We start from the raw sequence: 14,891 nt of genomic DNA on the forward strand, positions 1-14,891 counted from the left end.
TTTAAGAACCACTGATTTAGACTAACTCTGGTAATTCTGTCTTCTGTCTCTTTTCACATCTTGTTTGTCTCCTTACCTATTCATCTGCTCTTTTTTTACCTCCCGAGCCCTTCCATCTGATATCGTTACTCAGCTGCTGTCCACCCACTTCCATTTTTCTTCTTCCTCTTTGCTCAATAGATTATTACTGTTTTCAGTCTCCTGGCTGTGTTGTTTAGTTAGCTCCCATTTGTGCTTAAAAGCATGGATGTGCTCCTGAAGTGTTTGTTACACATGTCACTCCGTTGGCCTATAGCAAGAGACAGGAGCAATGACAAGTCTGTTTATAGTAGTGTGTAGGTTGCTTTGTACCTTAGAGGTATTGGTGGTATTAGTTTGTGCTGAGCTTCTTGATTGTACAACGTGCAGTTTAGTATAGTATTTTGGGCACTCCTGAGGTGTGTTAATAAACACTGCTTTTGGTGATAGTCAGCTTTTACATGGGTCCATAGAAAAATAAATTACGTAAGAACATTTTCATCCTAGGTTTATTTCTAAGATTTGATTAAAACAAAAGGAAAAACAGTAGTTTTCTCAGGTAGCAAGAACAGAGGCTTAATACAACTGTTTTGATTCATGGTCAGAATTGCTATAAGTCAGCCTTGCATCATGCTTAGCCACGTACACACATGTTTTTGAGAAACCTCTTTTTTTTTTTTTTCTTAAACAGCAGAACACACACAGCTTCACTGAACTCAAAAGCCAGATAAAATGAGATGTGAACAGTTTTATTCCACTGCTAAATTAATACTTCTGTGATAAATGTGATAATGTGCTTACAGGTTTGAGGATCTTGTAAGCACTCAAGGGAGCAATCTGCTTTTTTTTGAAGGGTTACATGTTAATGTTACGAGTATGTAAGTGAGTGATAATGTTGACTGTACCTTGACCTGTTATTTTTTTTAATGGGTTTTTCTCCAGCTCTGCCTATTAAGACTCTTTGATCTTCCAGCACGGGTGTACAAGAGTGAGCCCACAGGTGCCAGTATAAAGGCTTTGTTGTCGTGTAGTCCTTTCCATGACTAGAGAATGACTTGTGTCCTGGTCTCCCACTGTACAGTACAGGGGCTAATATGGCTGTCCTAATTTATAGTGATACAGCTGTTAGACTCTGCTTTCCAACCTGACATGCAATATAGTCCTTCTTCTTAAAATTTCTAGTTTTGCTTATAAAAAGCTAATCTAGAATTTTATTATGCCTTATTATGACTTTGACTTTTTTCTGCACATATTCTGTCTAATCAGTGCTGATCTACCAGAGATAACAGAATTTAAGCATCTCTGTGAGTTTGTGGTAATACTATACTTTTAAATGAGGATTTTGTTTTATAGGATGTTGATTGTGCATTATTCACTGAATGGTTATGTACATTTTTTTTCTTTTTTTTTTTTTTTTCTCAAAAAATGTGGTGGTGTTGTCCTTGAGGGTTTCTAGGAGGGAGCAAGTTGGGCTATGAAACCAGATTCATTATAGAACATACAGGGATTTTACTATCTGATAGTACTAGAAATTAGGCATTTAATAGCAAAGTTTGGTAAAATAAAGAGAAATTGCACATAGTTGGAAGTTTCTTTTTGACATGCATGTGTCTGATCGATTTCTGACAGTAGAATTAAAGTGGGTTTTCTATATTGAATCCGTTCATATATTACTCACACTAATCAGAATTCTTGGTGGTGGGTTGTTTTTTTCTTTTCAGTCAAAAACGCTTTTCTGGTTGTCTTGGATCAAAGGCAACTTATATCATTATGATCACATGCTTTGGGATGTGTTGATTCATGTTACGTATTTCTTTGCCACAGCCAATACATCTTTACTATAGCAAACATGGCCTATATGCTTTTCTAAGCTATTTTCTTGTGTAGCTACACGGTGGGTGTGACTGATCAATATATTGATTACAGTAAGTGTTAAATGAGTTTTGGAGACTAGCTAAGTAAATTGAACTGTGTTAATTAAAAAAAACAGTCCTGGTGTCAAGCTAATTTCCTGGGCTGGGGGTGGTAGGAGCCAGCCTACAGTGGCTGTAGCTGCACAGTGGGCTCCTCTGTAACTTGATTTTGTTTTAGTTGGTATTTATTCAACATTCGCCCCCTCCCTGCCTCATTTCAGCTGTTTCTTCTTGTTGCCTGTAACTTTCTGATAAAAACTTAATGTATTTCCATAAAGAGGAGTGCACTCCTGCTGTAGACATCACATGAGTAGGACCCCAGCTTGTTTGTCATGTGCCTTGAGTTCACAAAGGACTTGGGAAGCCTCACTCATCCCTTCTGTCAGGCACTGTGGGATAGTACTGAAGTCTAAGGCAAGACAGTTGACTTACACCATGGTCTCCTGTGATATACGTTGTCTTGGGAGCAAGTTCAAATACTTTCAGGTTAGTACGAATGAAAGAGTCCTTAAACTTTCTGAACTCCTTTCTTCAGTAAAAGCAGCAGTGTTGTTACAAGTCAGGATGTGATGGAAATGAATGATTTATAGTTTGTTTTTGGGCTCCTGGTCTATTTTTATGCTTCTGAACTATTTCCTCTTCACTGTATTCCTATGAAGTTTATTTTTAAAGATCTACCCAATTTTGAACATTCTACTGAAAAATAGTCTTTAGCATGAGCTTCAACATCAGCTGTTTGTTAAAAGAGTGTGAAACTTGAAAAAACAGGTCAAGCTCAAACAAAGCTTTTTAATGAAATAATTTATTCTAACTCAGTTGCAAGTAGGTGGTAACTCTTTCCTGAAGCCAATTCTGGGCTCCCCAGTTCAAGAGGGAGAGGGATCTGCTTGAGAGAGTCCAATGGAGGCTACGAGGATGATTAAGGGACTGGAACACCTGCCTTACGAGAAAAGGCTGAGAGACCTGGGTCTTTTCAGCATAGAGAGAAGACTGAGGGTGGATCTAATTAAATGTCTACAAATACATGAGGGCTGGGCACCAAGAAGGCAGGGACAACCTCTTTTCACTTGTGTCCTGTGATAGGATGAGGGCAATACATTCAAGCTAGAGCACAGGAAGTTCCCCCTCAACACGAGGAAGAACTTCTTTACTGTAAGGGTTACAGAGCACTGGAACAGGCTGCCCAGAGAGGCTGTGGAGTCTCCTTCTCTGGAAACTTTCAAGATCCATCTGGATGCATTTCTGAGTGACCTGTCCTAGATTTGGTCCTGCTCTGGCAGGGAGTTTGGACTTGATGATCTTTGGAGGTCCCTTCCAACCCCTGACATTCTGTGATTCTGTGAAGTGTCTTGAGTAAGCCCCGTAACATCTAGATGCACGTGTAGATGCACACTCCTCATCAAGAGGGTGCATACTGGGATGATATGTGACTGACAAGTTTACAATTAACATTGTCATGTGGGCAGTTTACACACATGCTTTAAAGTGATGAGCATGTATTTTCTGTGATGGGGAGGGAGTACTTTTTGTCATATGATGGTCACAGCTCAAATTAAGTGATGGAGGTATGAGGAAAGCAGAGATCCTTTCTTTTAATTGTTTTTTTCATTTGTTTATTGGGATTTTTTTCTTTGTTTTAGAGTTTATGTTGTGTTGTGTTTAAGGCCTGGACTGTAAGTGAGAGTGGAAATTTTAACCTTTGAACAAAACTTATTTTTGAATATGCAGACATACTTCGTAATGAAGAGAGATGCATAAAATCTACTCTCTTTAAAATAATACTTGAAGGTACTAGAAAATGCATTTACAACTCAGTTTCTTTGCTTCTTCCTTAGACTGGTAGAAAAGTTGCTCCCCCTGTCCTGGTAAACAGAGAAGTTTTTCACATACGTGGATGGAATTATCTGAAGGGCAGGCAGATCTTGATGATGGTACTTGGACCACAAGGTGATGGTCTGTTTACTGAACTCCGTATGTGGATGTTCAGCCTGCCTCCTCTGTTTGACTTGAATAGTTCTGCAGTTGGAACAGCATTTCAGTTTTTAAATAAAATAATATTTTTTGCTCCCTCGCTGCTTGTACGTTGCCTAGAGTGTTATGATTTAGGGTTTTTTAGGGCAGTGGCATTTAAAACTCAAAACCTAATGACATACTTTGAGCTCAAGACATGCATAGAGGACATGCAAATATAAGCACAGGAGCACAGAAAGGGAGGCTGCTGTGCCATGTAAGTAATTTCTTTGACACATCAACAATTTTCTGTTGTTCTAGTTTCATTAGTCAACATTTTTACTGTTGATGAGTTACAGTCATAATACACTAGCGTCATGTTTAAGTAGGATGCAGGTCACAAACAACTGTCACATTTCATACTAAACCTCATTTAAAAGATAAGAGAGAATGACCACCTGGGGGAAGACAGCACTTACTTAGTGGGAACTTTGGATGTTTGGATACCTGAAGATAGAATAGTTCCAAAAAGGTTCTTAAAATACTTAATTAGCTTATTAGCTGTGGTGCTCAGGTACAATGTTTTGTGGGGGTTTTGCTTTATTTTTTTTTTCAATTGCTTGTTTGTTTTTGTTTTGGGGTTTTGTTGTTGCTTTTCTTTGGTTTTTATTTTTTACTTGATCTGCTAGATTTAGATAGTCCTATCCAGCAACTGGCTCTACTGACAATACATAAAACTAAGTATGTGCTCAAACAATACAATCGGGACATAAATGTGGGATGTGCAATTTCAAATTGCTTTCTTAATATTTCGTATAGCATATCTTTCAAAATAAAACTAAACTAAAGTGCTGTATTAAAAAATGTGGTCTCTTTCCAAGATAATGGTGTTGCTGTACCTTTAACATGGTTGAGTTGTGGGACAAATTTACACTGGAAGTAGAAACATTTGTCTACTGCAAAATGGTAGAGTAATTACTGAACGTATGTGGTGTAGTATTAGATTTGGGGCTGAATTCTGACCCAATTTAACTGTGATGTATACTCCATTTAATTCCAGAATTCAGTTATAATGAAGGTGAAAAATGGCTGGTTGTTGATAAAATGAACAGAACTGTTGGAATTCAAAGTTGGGGAATGATTTTTTTCTTATATATAGTGGAAAAGTTTTTTTTGTTTGGTTGTTTGTTTTAGTTTGGTGTTGGTTTTTTTGTTTTTTTCTTTTTGTATATGCAGGGAAGAAGCAGGAGTTCACTTTCAGTACCTCATTCACAACTACTCAATAAATCCTGTTGGAATGCCATCTCCTGCAACCCTTACTAGGGTAATTGCTCAATCTTCAATTTTCCGTAAGTGTTATTATCATCAACTAGCAGAATAGTAGGCAAGGGAATATGAGGGATGTGCTTGGCTGCTATTAATCTGATTCTCAAATACCTGACAGTGTTCACTGCAGTTACTGGAAGACTTAATTTAAATGGCATTAGGATAAGGTTTTTCTTTTGGAAATGAAAGCATAGCTCAGTAATGCCAATCTTTCAAGTGATTATTCTAGAATATGCTATACCCCATTGTTTTTAATTTTAGAAATACACTTAAGTGGCTTTCTCTGTTATTGTGCTGATCTACTGAAAAGAGATACTCCTTGTGTTTTCCTTTTTTGAATAAGCAATACAACCCTATTTAGCATGAAAGTAACATATTACTAATGTCAGTTGCAGGCATTAAGCAAGGACTCGTATTGATCTTACTTCAGGGTTTTTTTGGCAAGCTACTATGAAGTACTCAAAAATATGAGATAGCTTTTCAGAAACAGCAATTCAGAATAAACCTGTATGGTGTCAGGGGTAAATTTTTCAGATTGTTTAGCATCCTTTATAATGCAAATTGTCAGAGAGTTTATAGTTTTCCTTACGATGATTAGTATGAAATGATGCCTTTGAAAACAAGGCTTTTCATATTTCTTGCTTAAACCTTTTTCTGTATTTATATTTAAATTTCAGTTTTGTTTCCCCTCTGCAAAGAGTTTTTGATACTGGTGAGCCCAATGACACCAAATTGCACTTAAGTTTCACAGCTGTGTGTGAGATTTCTAGCTGAGTCAGTTTTTTACACTGGGAAAACTGTAGTCAGAAGAAATAAACGTAGAGAGACTTGGGAAAATTTATGAGGCAATGAGTGTTCAAGACATTTTCAGCAAACCATTGAAGCACATTTAACTACAGCTTTAAGGTCACAAAAATGGAAAGATAAAGAAAACAATATCTTTGGTCCCTTATCAGCTGTTCTTCATATCATAATGTATTATACAGAACACCTCCACAGTTGGTTAGTGCATAGCCTAGCCTAAGACTTATTTCTCTCCCTGCAGTTACATTTTGAGTTCTTTCTTTTATGTTATCATGTAAATAAAATCATCAAGAATTGTGAACACTGGTGCTTAAGAACCATATACATGGAAACTTATGTACACGTATGTATATGTGTATACATATATATATGGCTTTTAAGCACTATATAGGTGGATGGGTTTATTTGGCTTAAGTTTGGCATCCATTTTTAGAAAAAAGGCTCTTCTAACTTATATCTTTTTTGATAACCTGAAATTCTCTTTTCTTCCACATCTTGCACTTCTAGACGTGTGTACTGGTGGAATATAAAATGGAGTGCTCTTCTTACCTCTCATCCCCTCCCTTCATATGATTCAGGTCACCAAGTGTGCAGCATGGATGGTGGACTGGCTCTTGTAGCTTACCTCCCCTCACTTTTTCCTCCCAAAATAATTCACATTGCTCTTTGCACCTGTAAAGCTATGGACTAGAATTCATTGAATTTTGTGGCAGGTGGAGCTTTTACTTGGTCATATTCCAGGTCTCTGTAAGGCAAAACAAAATCTCTAGTACTATTCCAGTAAATTTTTGATTGACTGGCTCTACAGCATATTAGTAAAATATGGGAGATTTCTTCTCCAAGTTTTGCATTTGCTAGCAGCATGGCAATATGGTGACTCAGTGGGATTTGGGACAAGCAGCATTATTTACACTGATGACAAGATGCTACTTCCCTGGTAAATGTCAAATGGTATGAATTTGGCAGGCTATGTAATGTCCTCCCAGAGGAACAGACTGTTTTCTTAGGAAGGAATGGTAAGGATAAAACCCACTATGGTAGAGTTTAATAGGAAAATATTACTAAATTACTACACAAACAGTTTTCATGTTGCCGCTAAACAGTAAGTAATGCCAGACTTCTGGTTGCTTTAAGCCTTCCAGGTTTTGCATGGGTTTTTGTTTAGATTGAGATCTCCCAGTCTGAGAAACCTATGCTTTCATGTAGCAAATCACTGACCTTCATATATATATATTAATTTTGCTGCATCTCGTTGAAGGTTTAATTGTGCTGTCATGGAAGGCTCTGATCTTAGTCTTGCAAAGTTAACAATGAGACATAAAGATGTTTATTTACTGTTCACTTGTAATTTCGTTATAGCAGCACCTCTTTGTTACATGATTGATTATTCCAATAAACAATTAAAATTCTTCTCTGCTGTTTTAAAACTGCTTTGATTGTAGTATCCTTTTCAGGGTGTGGTTTGTTTTGGGGTTTTTTTTGGGTTGTTTTGTTGTGGGTTTTCTTTCTTTTTTTTTTTGTAACTGTTTTTTGGGTTTTCATGGCTTTTTTTTTTTTTTTTAACTTAGGGAGATTAAGCATCCAAAATGTTGATTAGGCAACTAAAAGGCTTAATTACTAAATTTCCCTGGGTGGTCATGTACAGAACCGACTTGCTGTTTCCGAAGTGTTTGCCATTCATCTTTGGTGGAAAAATAGCTACTCCGTTTGATCGAATGGCCAGCATGCCTGTTAGATACAGCCTCCCACAAACCTCATGTGGGACTCTGTGCAGGCTTGAGTCCTGCCCCTTCTGTCTTGGTGAACTGTATTAGTAACCAGACTGTCAGGTAGTCTGCAGGATGTTAAGTTCCTTTTGAAGCTGCTCATGTTAAATAATGAATTTGGGGCCAGGGAGAAGGAGAGGAGTTGATTCTCAAGCCAGCTTGTCTAGGCATGCACTGCAACAGGACAGTGGGATTGAAGCGTGCAGAATACAACATCTGTGACAAGGAATGAGGACCACTTGTCATAGAATATCCAGTAGCCTGGTGGGGAAGCACCTGAGATGTGGGAAGCCTGTGTTGATACCACGGAGACAGTCAGGGCAGATCTGAGAAGAGGTCTCCAATCACCAAACCTACATTCCCATCCTGGTTGCTGGGTTACTACAGAGGAGGACAGAGTCTTTTTGTGAGTGTCTTCTTACAATGTGATTTAGCTATCTAGCTTCAGGAAAGAGCTCAGAGCTGAAAATGCTGGCTATGGTTGGATGGCTGCTTCTGCGAAGGCATGTAATTTAGGCTGTGATCCTACCCAGGGCATTTCTTTCCAGCTTTGACAGCTGCTTGCTGGATGTTGAAGCATTAGCTCTTTCCCTCTAGGACTGGTACCAGATGGTGGTGTTGTGACTCGTAAATTCTGCTGTGAATTTATCCCTGACAAAGTAGAAGCTACTGCTTTAAATGTTGTGCTGCCTCTGTCCCAAAGAGATACCACTTCTGCTAAAGATCTCAAAAATGCATTGGCCTTCAGCAGTGAACTCTCTGCTACAGTAAACAAATGGTGCATCGGCAGCCCTGGGAACTTGCACAGTGTTGCTGTGAAGTTCTCTTGTAGGATGGGGCTGACACAGGTCTTCAGAAGTGTCTATATATTGAACCTCAGAACTGCTGAATTATTTTCCGAGGAGTGCTGAGGCAGATTAGAAGAATAGCTCTGAATTATATTGCAAATGCATGGCTCTAGTTTTTGTGTGTAGTAGTCCTGGTTCCCTGTTAGCTCAGGCAATAGGAACTGCTTACTTTGGATTGAGATCCCAACAGAATGTATCAATCATACAAACTACCAAGGAATTTAAAATTGCAGAGACTGAGTTGAAGCTGCAGTGTAGAGCACTAACAGGCTATAGGAAGATGCTCTTGAGTATGAAAGAGTAACTCTGTACAGTGATGTATCAACATAAGAATTTATCACAGTTTGCAGGGTTACATTCCTAAGAACAGTTCTAAGGGTGAAGTTGCCTGATGCCTTGGTAATCACTTTTGCATTCTTCCCAGGACTTGGCATGTGACTTTTAAATAATGTTCTTGTTTGTATTACCTGTGTAAGGTTGGCCTTACACAGAACACATACTGTGGTGGTTACCATCTCTCTTTGTTCTGTAACAACAAGATGCTAAGTTTGTCAGTTCAGTATTGTGTATTGCTGTGCTGATGGTTCCCTTCCCATGAATCTCAGCTCAGCTGCTGCATGCTACTTAAGTTCATGCTAAATTTACAATCTTGACTTCATTGAAGTGCAAAATTGGCTTATTTGGCAAAAACTGGTAATACAAACAAAATAATCTAGTACTTCATTTTTTTTTTAGCGCAAGCCAAGGCTTATGGAGGCTTGGAGAAAGTTTCAGAATTTCCACATTATGTGAGCAGCTGTTTGTAGTGTGCAAAAATGGTTAAATATTGAAGAGTTTAGTTTGACTCAAATTTGTGTATCATTTTAGTGCAGTAGTAAACAGCAGTATAAAGCTGAGCTTAAATAGAAAGGCAGGTGATGTGCAAATTGATTTTTTGTCATTGTGGGGTTTTTTTTATATATTCTGTCATAGAAGGTGACCACCAAACTTGCTCCGCAAATCTGCCACAATATTTAACAATACATTGTATAGATTTATCCTGAAGTGTGCCAACTGCATCTTTCATTGTATTATTCGTGGTTAATTGCATGTGAATCCACTTGTCAAAGGGAGGATATAGCATTAATTACCATATTTTACACATGCCTGCAAGGAGATGTTTTAGTTATCCTATCTTCATGTCAAATAAAATGGACTTTCTGCTCTGGGACTAGCAAAAGGGCATCTTACATCATGACTTTTTACATAGGAATACATTCTTTGTGAGTTCTTTTAAAGATAAAAACCGTGCAAAATGGCATGTAATGCTTAAAATTAAAGTAAGATCTCTATGCTTTTAAATAAATATTTCAAAAGCTTTTTGCATGCTGCATGCTGTTTATTGATCATGTTAAAACAGTTTGCACCTTAATTCTCAAAACTACAGGGAATGCAGTTATCCCCTGCATAATAGAGGATTTAGGTTATTTTATTCCATATCTGGGGCCTTTTTAATGGGTTTAGTACCAAATTTGGTGAAAGTCTACCATCACCTCATATAAAGTAGAATCATAGAATCATTTAGGTTGGGAAAGACCCTAAAGATCAAGTCTGACCTAACACTACTAAATTCACCAGTCAGAATTCTAATCTGCCTATTATTATTCAGGGTGGGCTGAACAACTAGAGCCAGTGCTGGGAATTACTACTGTCTTCTGTGTCATGCTTTCTTTGCAGTGATATCTCAGAAGACATAATCTTTGCAGAGATCTCACATTCTCTGCTCTGAGCTGTAAATCATCTGACTGCGCCTCTTGGTTGTAAACTGCAGTGAGTTTTTTCTTGTTTCTTTAGTTTCAGTGCACAAACTATTTGCCTAAAGAGGTCAGATGCTGTAGCACATCATCCACAGACCTAGTGGGATCTCAGTCCTATGTACCCATCAGGTGCCTGATGAGACCCAGGTCTGTAAGGTAGTGATGCTGAAACCTCAAATCCAGAATGCTGAATCCAAGCAAGATGGAGCACCATGGGAGAAAGCTTGAGATGTTTAAGCTTGGCCTTCAGAACCTATTGTTTACAACCAACCTGCCCCAGGTGCTTTCATTAAATGGGGAGGCAGAGAGGGATCCCATGCTTAATTTGAACACTTCTCCAGGAGATTTGAGATGTGAACAGATTAAATTATTTCCCTGTCTGACAGAATCTGAACCTCCGGTCTATCCTGTGCCTCCCTTCTTCTCCAGAGTAGTGTGCTAATGCACCAGGTGGAGCTCTCTAAATCTTTTCTACTGAGTTTCTTCCCTTCCCTTCCCTTCCCTTCCCTTCCCTTCCCTTCCCTTCCCTTCCCTTCCCTTCCCTTCCCTTCCCTTCCCTTCCCTTCCCTTCCCTTCCCTTCCCTTCCCTTCCCTTCCCTTCCCTTCCCTTCCCTTCCCTTCCCTTCTCTTCCCTTCCCTTCCCATCTCTCCCTCCCTCTCTCTTTCTGTCTTATGAAGGAAATATTCACTTGGGCAGAAAGAAGAAGTCATTATCAATCTCTTCTGAAAAAGACTGGAGTCTGCATTTCCTTGTGTTTGGTCAGTTCCTTGGCTATGTTAGTGCAGTCACCTCTCTACTTCTGGTATGCTGTACCTTTTAGTGTCTCTCAATGAAAGTCTCAGTGATAAATGTTCCAAGTCCCATACAGGCTGAAACTAGGCTTTCCTTGTTGCCCATCTTTTCTGTTAAAGATCAAATAGGAGACTGGTTCTGTAGATTCTTAGTATTAACATATCTCAGCCAACCACAGAGCTTTATCCAATGAAGATGTCTTGCAATTACAATTAGAACAAAATATATACTCTTAGATAATTATTGGATCTCTTGAGGACTATGTCTGTGCATGGACAGGAATTCTTCTCTCAGGTTGCCCTGGATTTTGAGACTCTCATCTGTACTGTTTCTGCCAGTTAAGATTCAGGTGCTTAACTATCCTGACAGGATCAATGGAAGGAAGATTCTCCTCTTGGAGGAGGATATGGCAAAGCACTTACAGCTGTAGTTTGATGGTGGTTGTGAAGTATGGAGTTGTTTGGACCAAATTAGAATGATTGGCTATTTCAAAGGAAGGTTGAGGTGTCATTTATGCAAGCAGCATGTTGTTGTGTTTCTAGAAAGACAGTCTTTATCAAATGAATTAAGGCTGACGTTGCATGCTGCAATACAGTGCAGTTAATGGTAGCTTCCAGGCTCCCATTTTGCATTCCTGAGCTATGCCGTTTTAAATGTCTCCCAGAAATCTCACTGAAATGTATCCAGAAAGTCAGATCCTTTCTGAATCTAGAGTGAGAATTTTAAAATATGTGGACTCAGTATTTTCTGTGGAGCCCCATCTGGACTAGCACAGCAGCTCTGTGTTGGCTCAGGATAATTGAGTGGTTTCCTGACTTGCCCTCGGGAAGGAGTCTTTACTTGGATAATCCCTTAATTTCTTGGATTGCATTTTAATTTGGCTTCAGTTTGATTTTCATGTTTTATTTCTTGTATTTGTGCTACCAGTAGGCAGTAGGTTTGTGTTTCTTACTGTTGTTTAAAAAGACTAAGTGAAATAATTTTTGGAGACGGGAAGTGCTTTACATGTGAGTGTCACTTTGTTGATCATACTGTCATTATCACAATATCTTTTTATTAGGAGTATGCAGATCTTTGCAACCCCTGTCCCAGCCTGTGGGCTTTTGTTCCCCAGGGACTGCTTGAGAGTTTTATGATGGGAGAGTCTGACTTGAGCAAAGCCAGGTTGTCTAGGGATGATGAAAGACTGATTTATTCACTGGTTCAATTGCAGTTGGATAATTTATTGCCTGTGGTTGATGTGAAAAAGCACTGGCTTTTATTTCTGAAAGAGAAGCAGTATGGTAACTTGGTTTGGTGAATACTTGCATTTTAATAGCACTACTCTGGAAGATGGACTAGAGTTTCCTGTGTATGGTAGTTCCTCTTCTGGAGCTATAAAGCAGAAATAAATCATCGTGGCTGGTAAGTTGAGTCTAGAATGTTTTTGTATCTTCAGAAAAGTAGGTAAACAACAGAGGATTTTGTATTTAGCATGAGCCTGGAAGAAAACACTGTTTCTAACTCCAGAATCCTTAACCTCCTGGTATTAAGTTTGCATAGATACCAAATCACATGGAGCGTGATGCATCAGGTGTGTTCACCCTGGCATTCCAGCCACAGGTAAAAGGAACTCTTTTTCATCACTTTATATGCTATTAAATCTATTTTCATGAGCATGCAGTATCTTTCTGCTTCCAGAACAAGCTACTGGTTTATATTTGTGAATATTATTCTGATCCTGCTTGGTTACAAAGTTTCCATTGCTTCTGTTTAAGTCAATATCTTAAGAATGACTAGAAAGTTTTGTTTGTGTTTTGTTCTTTTTTGTAATTTTGCAGAGTACAGATGCCAACTCAAATGTGAGAAAAAGAATGAATGCCACAGTACAATCCGAAGCTGACGGTGGGAGCCGGATTGACACAAGGCACAGCTCCATCAAGCCTCCCTCTGTAGCTCAGGGGTCTTCTGACATTACACCCCACTCCCTTTCTGCATCAAGTCCAAACCCTTTCACACGCATCAATGCATCAGAGACGTTATCTTCTGCAAGAGCTACACCTCCAGCTCCTCCTTCTACCCCAATTTTAACTGGATTTGTATCCCAGCATGCCACAGCTGGATCCCCTTCCATTCAGCACTTGCTTGGATCTAGACTGGAGCAGATTCAGACCACCACACCTAATACATTAGGAGCATCTGCAAAGCCATCTGCTGTCACACCACCTGCTCCCCCTGCCTCTCACTCTGGCACGAGTAAGATAGACAAATATGCACGCATTTTATTTCCTGTTACCTTTGGAGCATTTAACATGGTCTACTGGGTGGTGTATCTATCCAAAGATACCATGGAAAAATCGGAAAGTCTAATGTAGTTTTGCTGCTATGTAGTAGTTCCTAAATTATATTCACATTTGATGCAGAGTTTCTTCTTTTGAAACTATTTAAAAAGGTCAATAATTGTTATTTATAAAAGCTGTCTGCTACTTTCCCATTGTAAAGGCTGGAGTTATTGGGGATAATGAGTTAACTCCTACCAGAGTAATGGGTAACAGGTTTATCTTCCTCCCTTCAGCTAGCAGTGAACCATTACTCTCTTCAGACAGACTGCTCTGGCTACACAGAACTTGCCTTTGGGATGAGCATGCACCCCAAATGAATCAAAGGCAGAGGTGCACAGTTGTGCAGTGGGACACATCTTGACTGCTAGGAATATGCGTGTAGATTATTATAAATCCCTGAGGCACCCAGCACTGCTGTCTGGACACAGCATTGCATTCTCTTGAGTGCAAGGGCCATGTCCTGAATATTTTGACAGTGCTTGCTAGAAAAGGACTTTCCTTGCTAGATTAAAATTGGCAGAATGGGGGGAAGAAAATGAACAGTAGAAAAAGAGAGTCCAGCCTGGGAAAGTGCAACTCCAGAAAAGTTATGCAAAGGAGTTGTAGAGCTCCGTATATTTTTACTAAACATTATTTTGTGTTGCAACCTGGGAATTTCTCACTCCAAAATAGGAACCTTGTAAAATCTGGAATCTTATGTAATTCTAAAAATAAGAGGTTTTTGTTTGATAAGATGATCTTAAGAGTGTGTCTCTTTTTTAATCTTGCTGACCAGCTTGAATAGATTTATTCCTAATTTACATCTGTTGCAGTAGAGGAGGACCAGGCCCACAATGTTCAACTTTTTACTTGAATTCTTTGTTTTTTTCATTTGGATGCTTTTGGGTTTAGTTTGGGGTTTTTTTGGCCATCCCCCCCTCCCCCCCCATATTTTTCAGTAAAACTCCTCTGGTTTCCTTTGAACACGTATTTTCCCCCTCCTGCTTTTACATCATACTTGAGTCAAGTGAAATTTTCAACAGAAGGTTAAAAGGGGCTTCAAAATTAAGCAGAACAAATTTTCTTGTGCTTTGATGAGTGAGGCTATGGCACATCTTTGAGTGAATGAGAGACACCCTTTTGTGAAGGAACGTATTGACATAAACAAGAAAATACAGTTTCTAGGTGGAGCCTATGGGGAACACGAAGTTTATTTGTGGTTCTTTTACATTATGGCATAGATAGGTGCTTTTCTTAGTGGCTGAAATTGCAAAATTCAAGCAGGCAACTTTGTTGAAGAGTTGAACAGTTTAAACCTGATAGAAGTCTTGATTAGAAATATTCTTTTCACCAGAATGTGTGGAAGATATGCTGGGA

The 14,891-nt window shown here is 38.9% G+C and overlaps 1 protein-coding gene across 3 annotated transcripts in view; it reads left to right on the forward strand.

Annotated features, from left to right (window-relative positions):
* GABRA4 (gamma-aminobutyric acid type A receptor subunit alpha4) overlaps window positions 1-14,371 on the forward strand; it is a 34,347-nt gene extending 19,976 nt beyond the window's left edge. For 2 of the 3 annotated variants that reach the window (XM_051619033.1, XM_051619034.1), the window contains one exon: window positions 13,035-14,371. In XM_051619033.1, coding sequence (XP_051474993.1) covers window positions 13,035-13,568 — 534 coding nt within the window. In that variant the 3' untranslated portion in view covers window positions 13,569-14,371. Of the gene's footprint in view, window positions 1-5,117; window positions 5,276-13,034 lie in introns of those variants that run through there. The other variant, XM_051619035.1, reaches the window with a different exon arrangement.
* The last annotated feature ends 520 nt before the right edge of the window (window positions 14,372-14,891 follow it).

The sequence above is a fragment of the Apus apus genome, chromosome 4 (genome assembly GCF_020740795.1).
Source record: "Apus apus isolate bApuApu2 chromosome 4, bApuApu2.pri.cur, whole genome shotgun sequence".
Lineage (NCBI taxonomy): Eukaryota > Metazoa > Chordata > Aves > Apodiformes > Apodidae > Apus > Apus apus.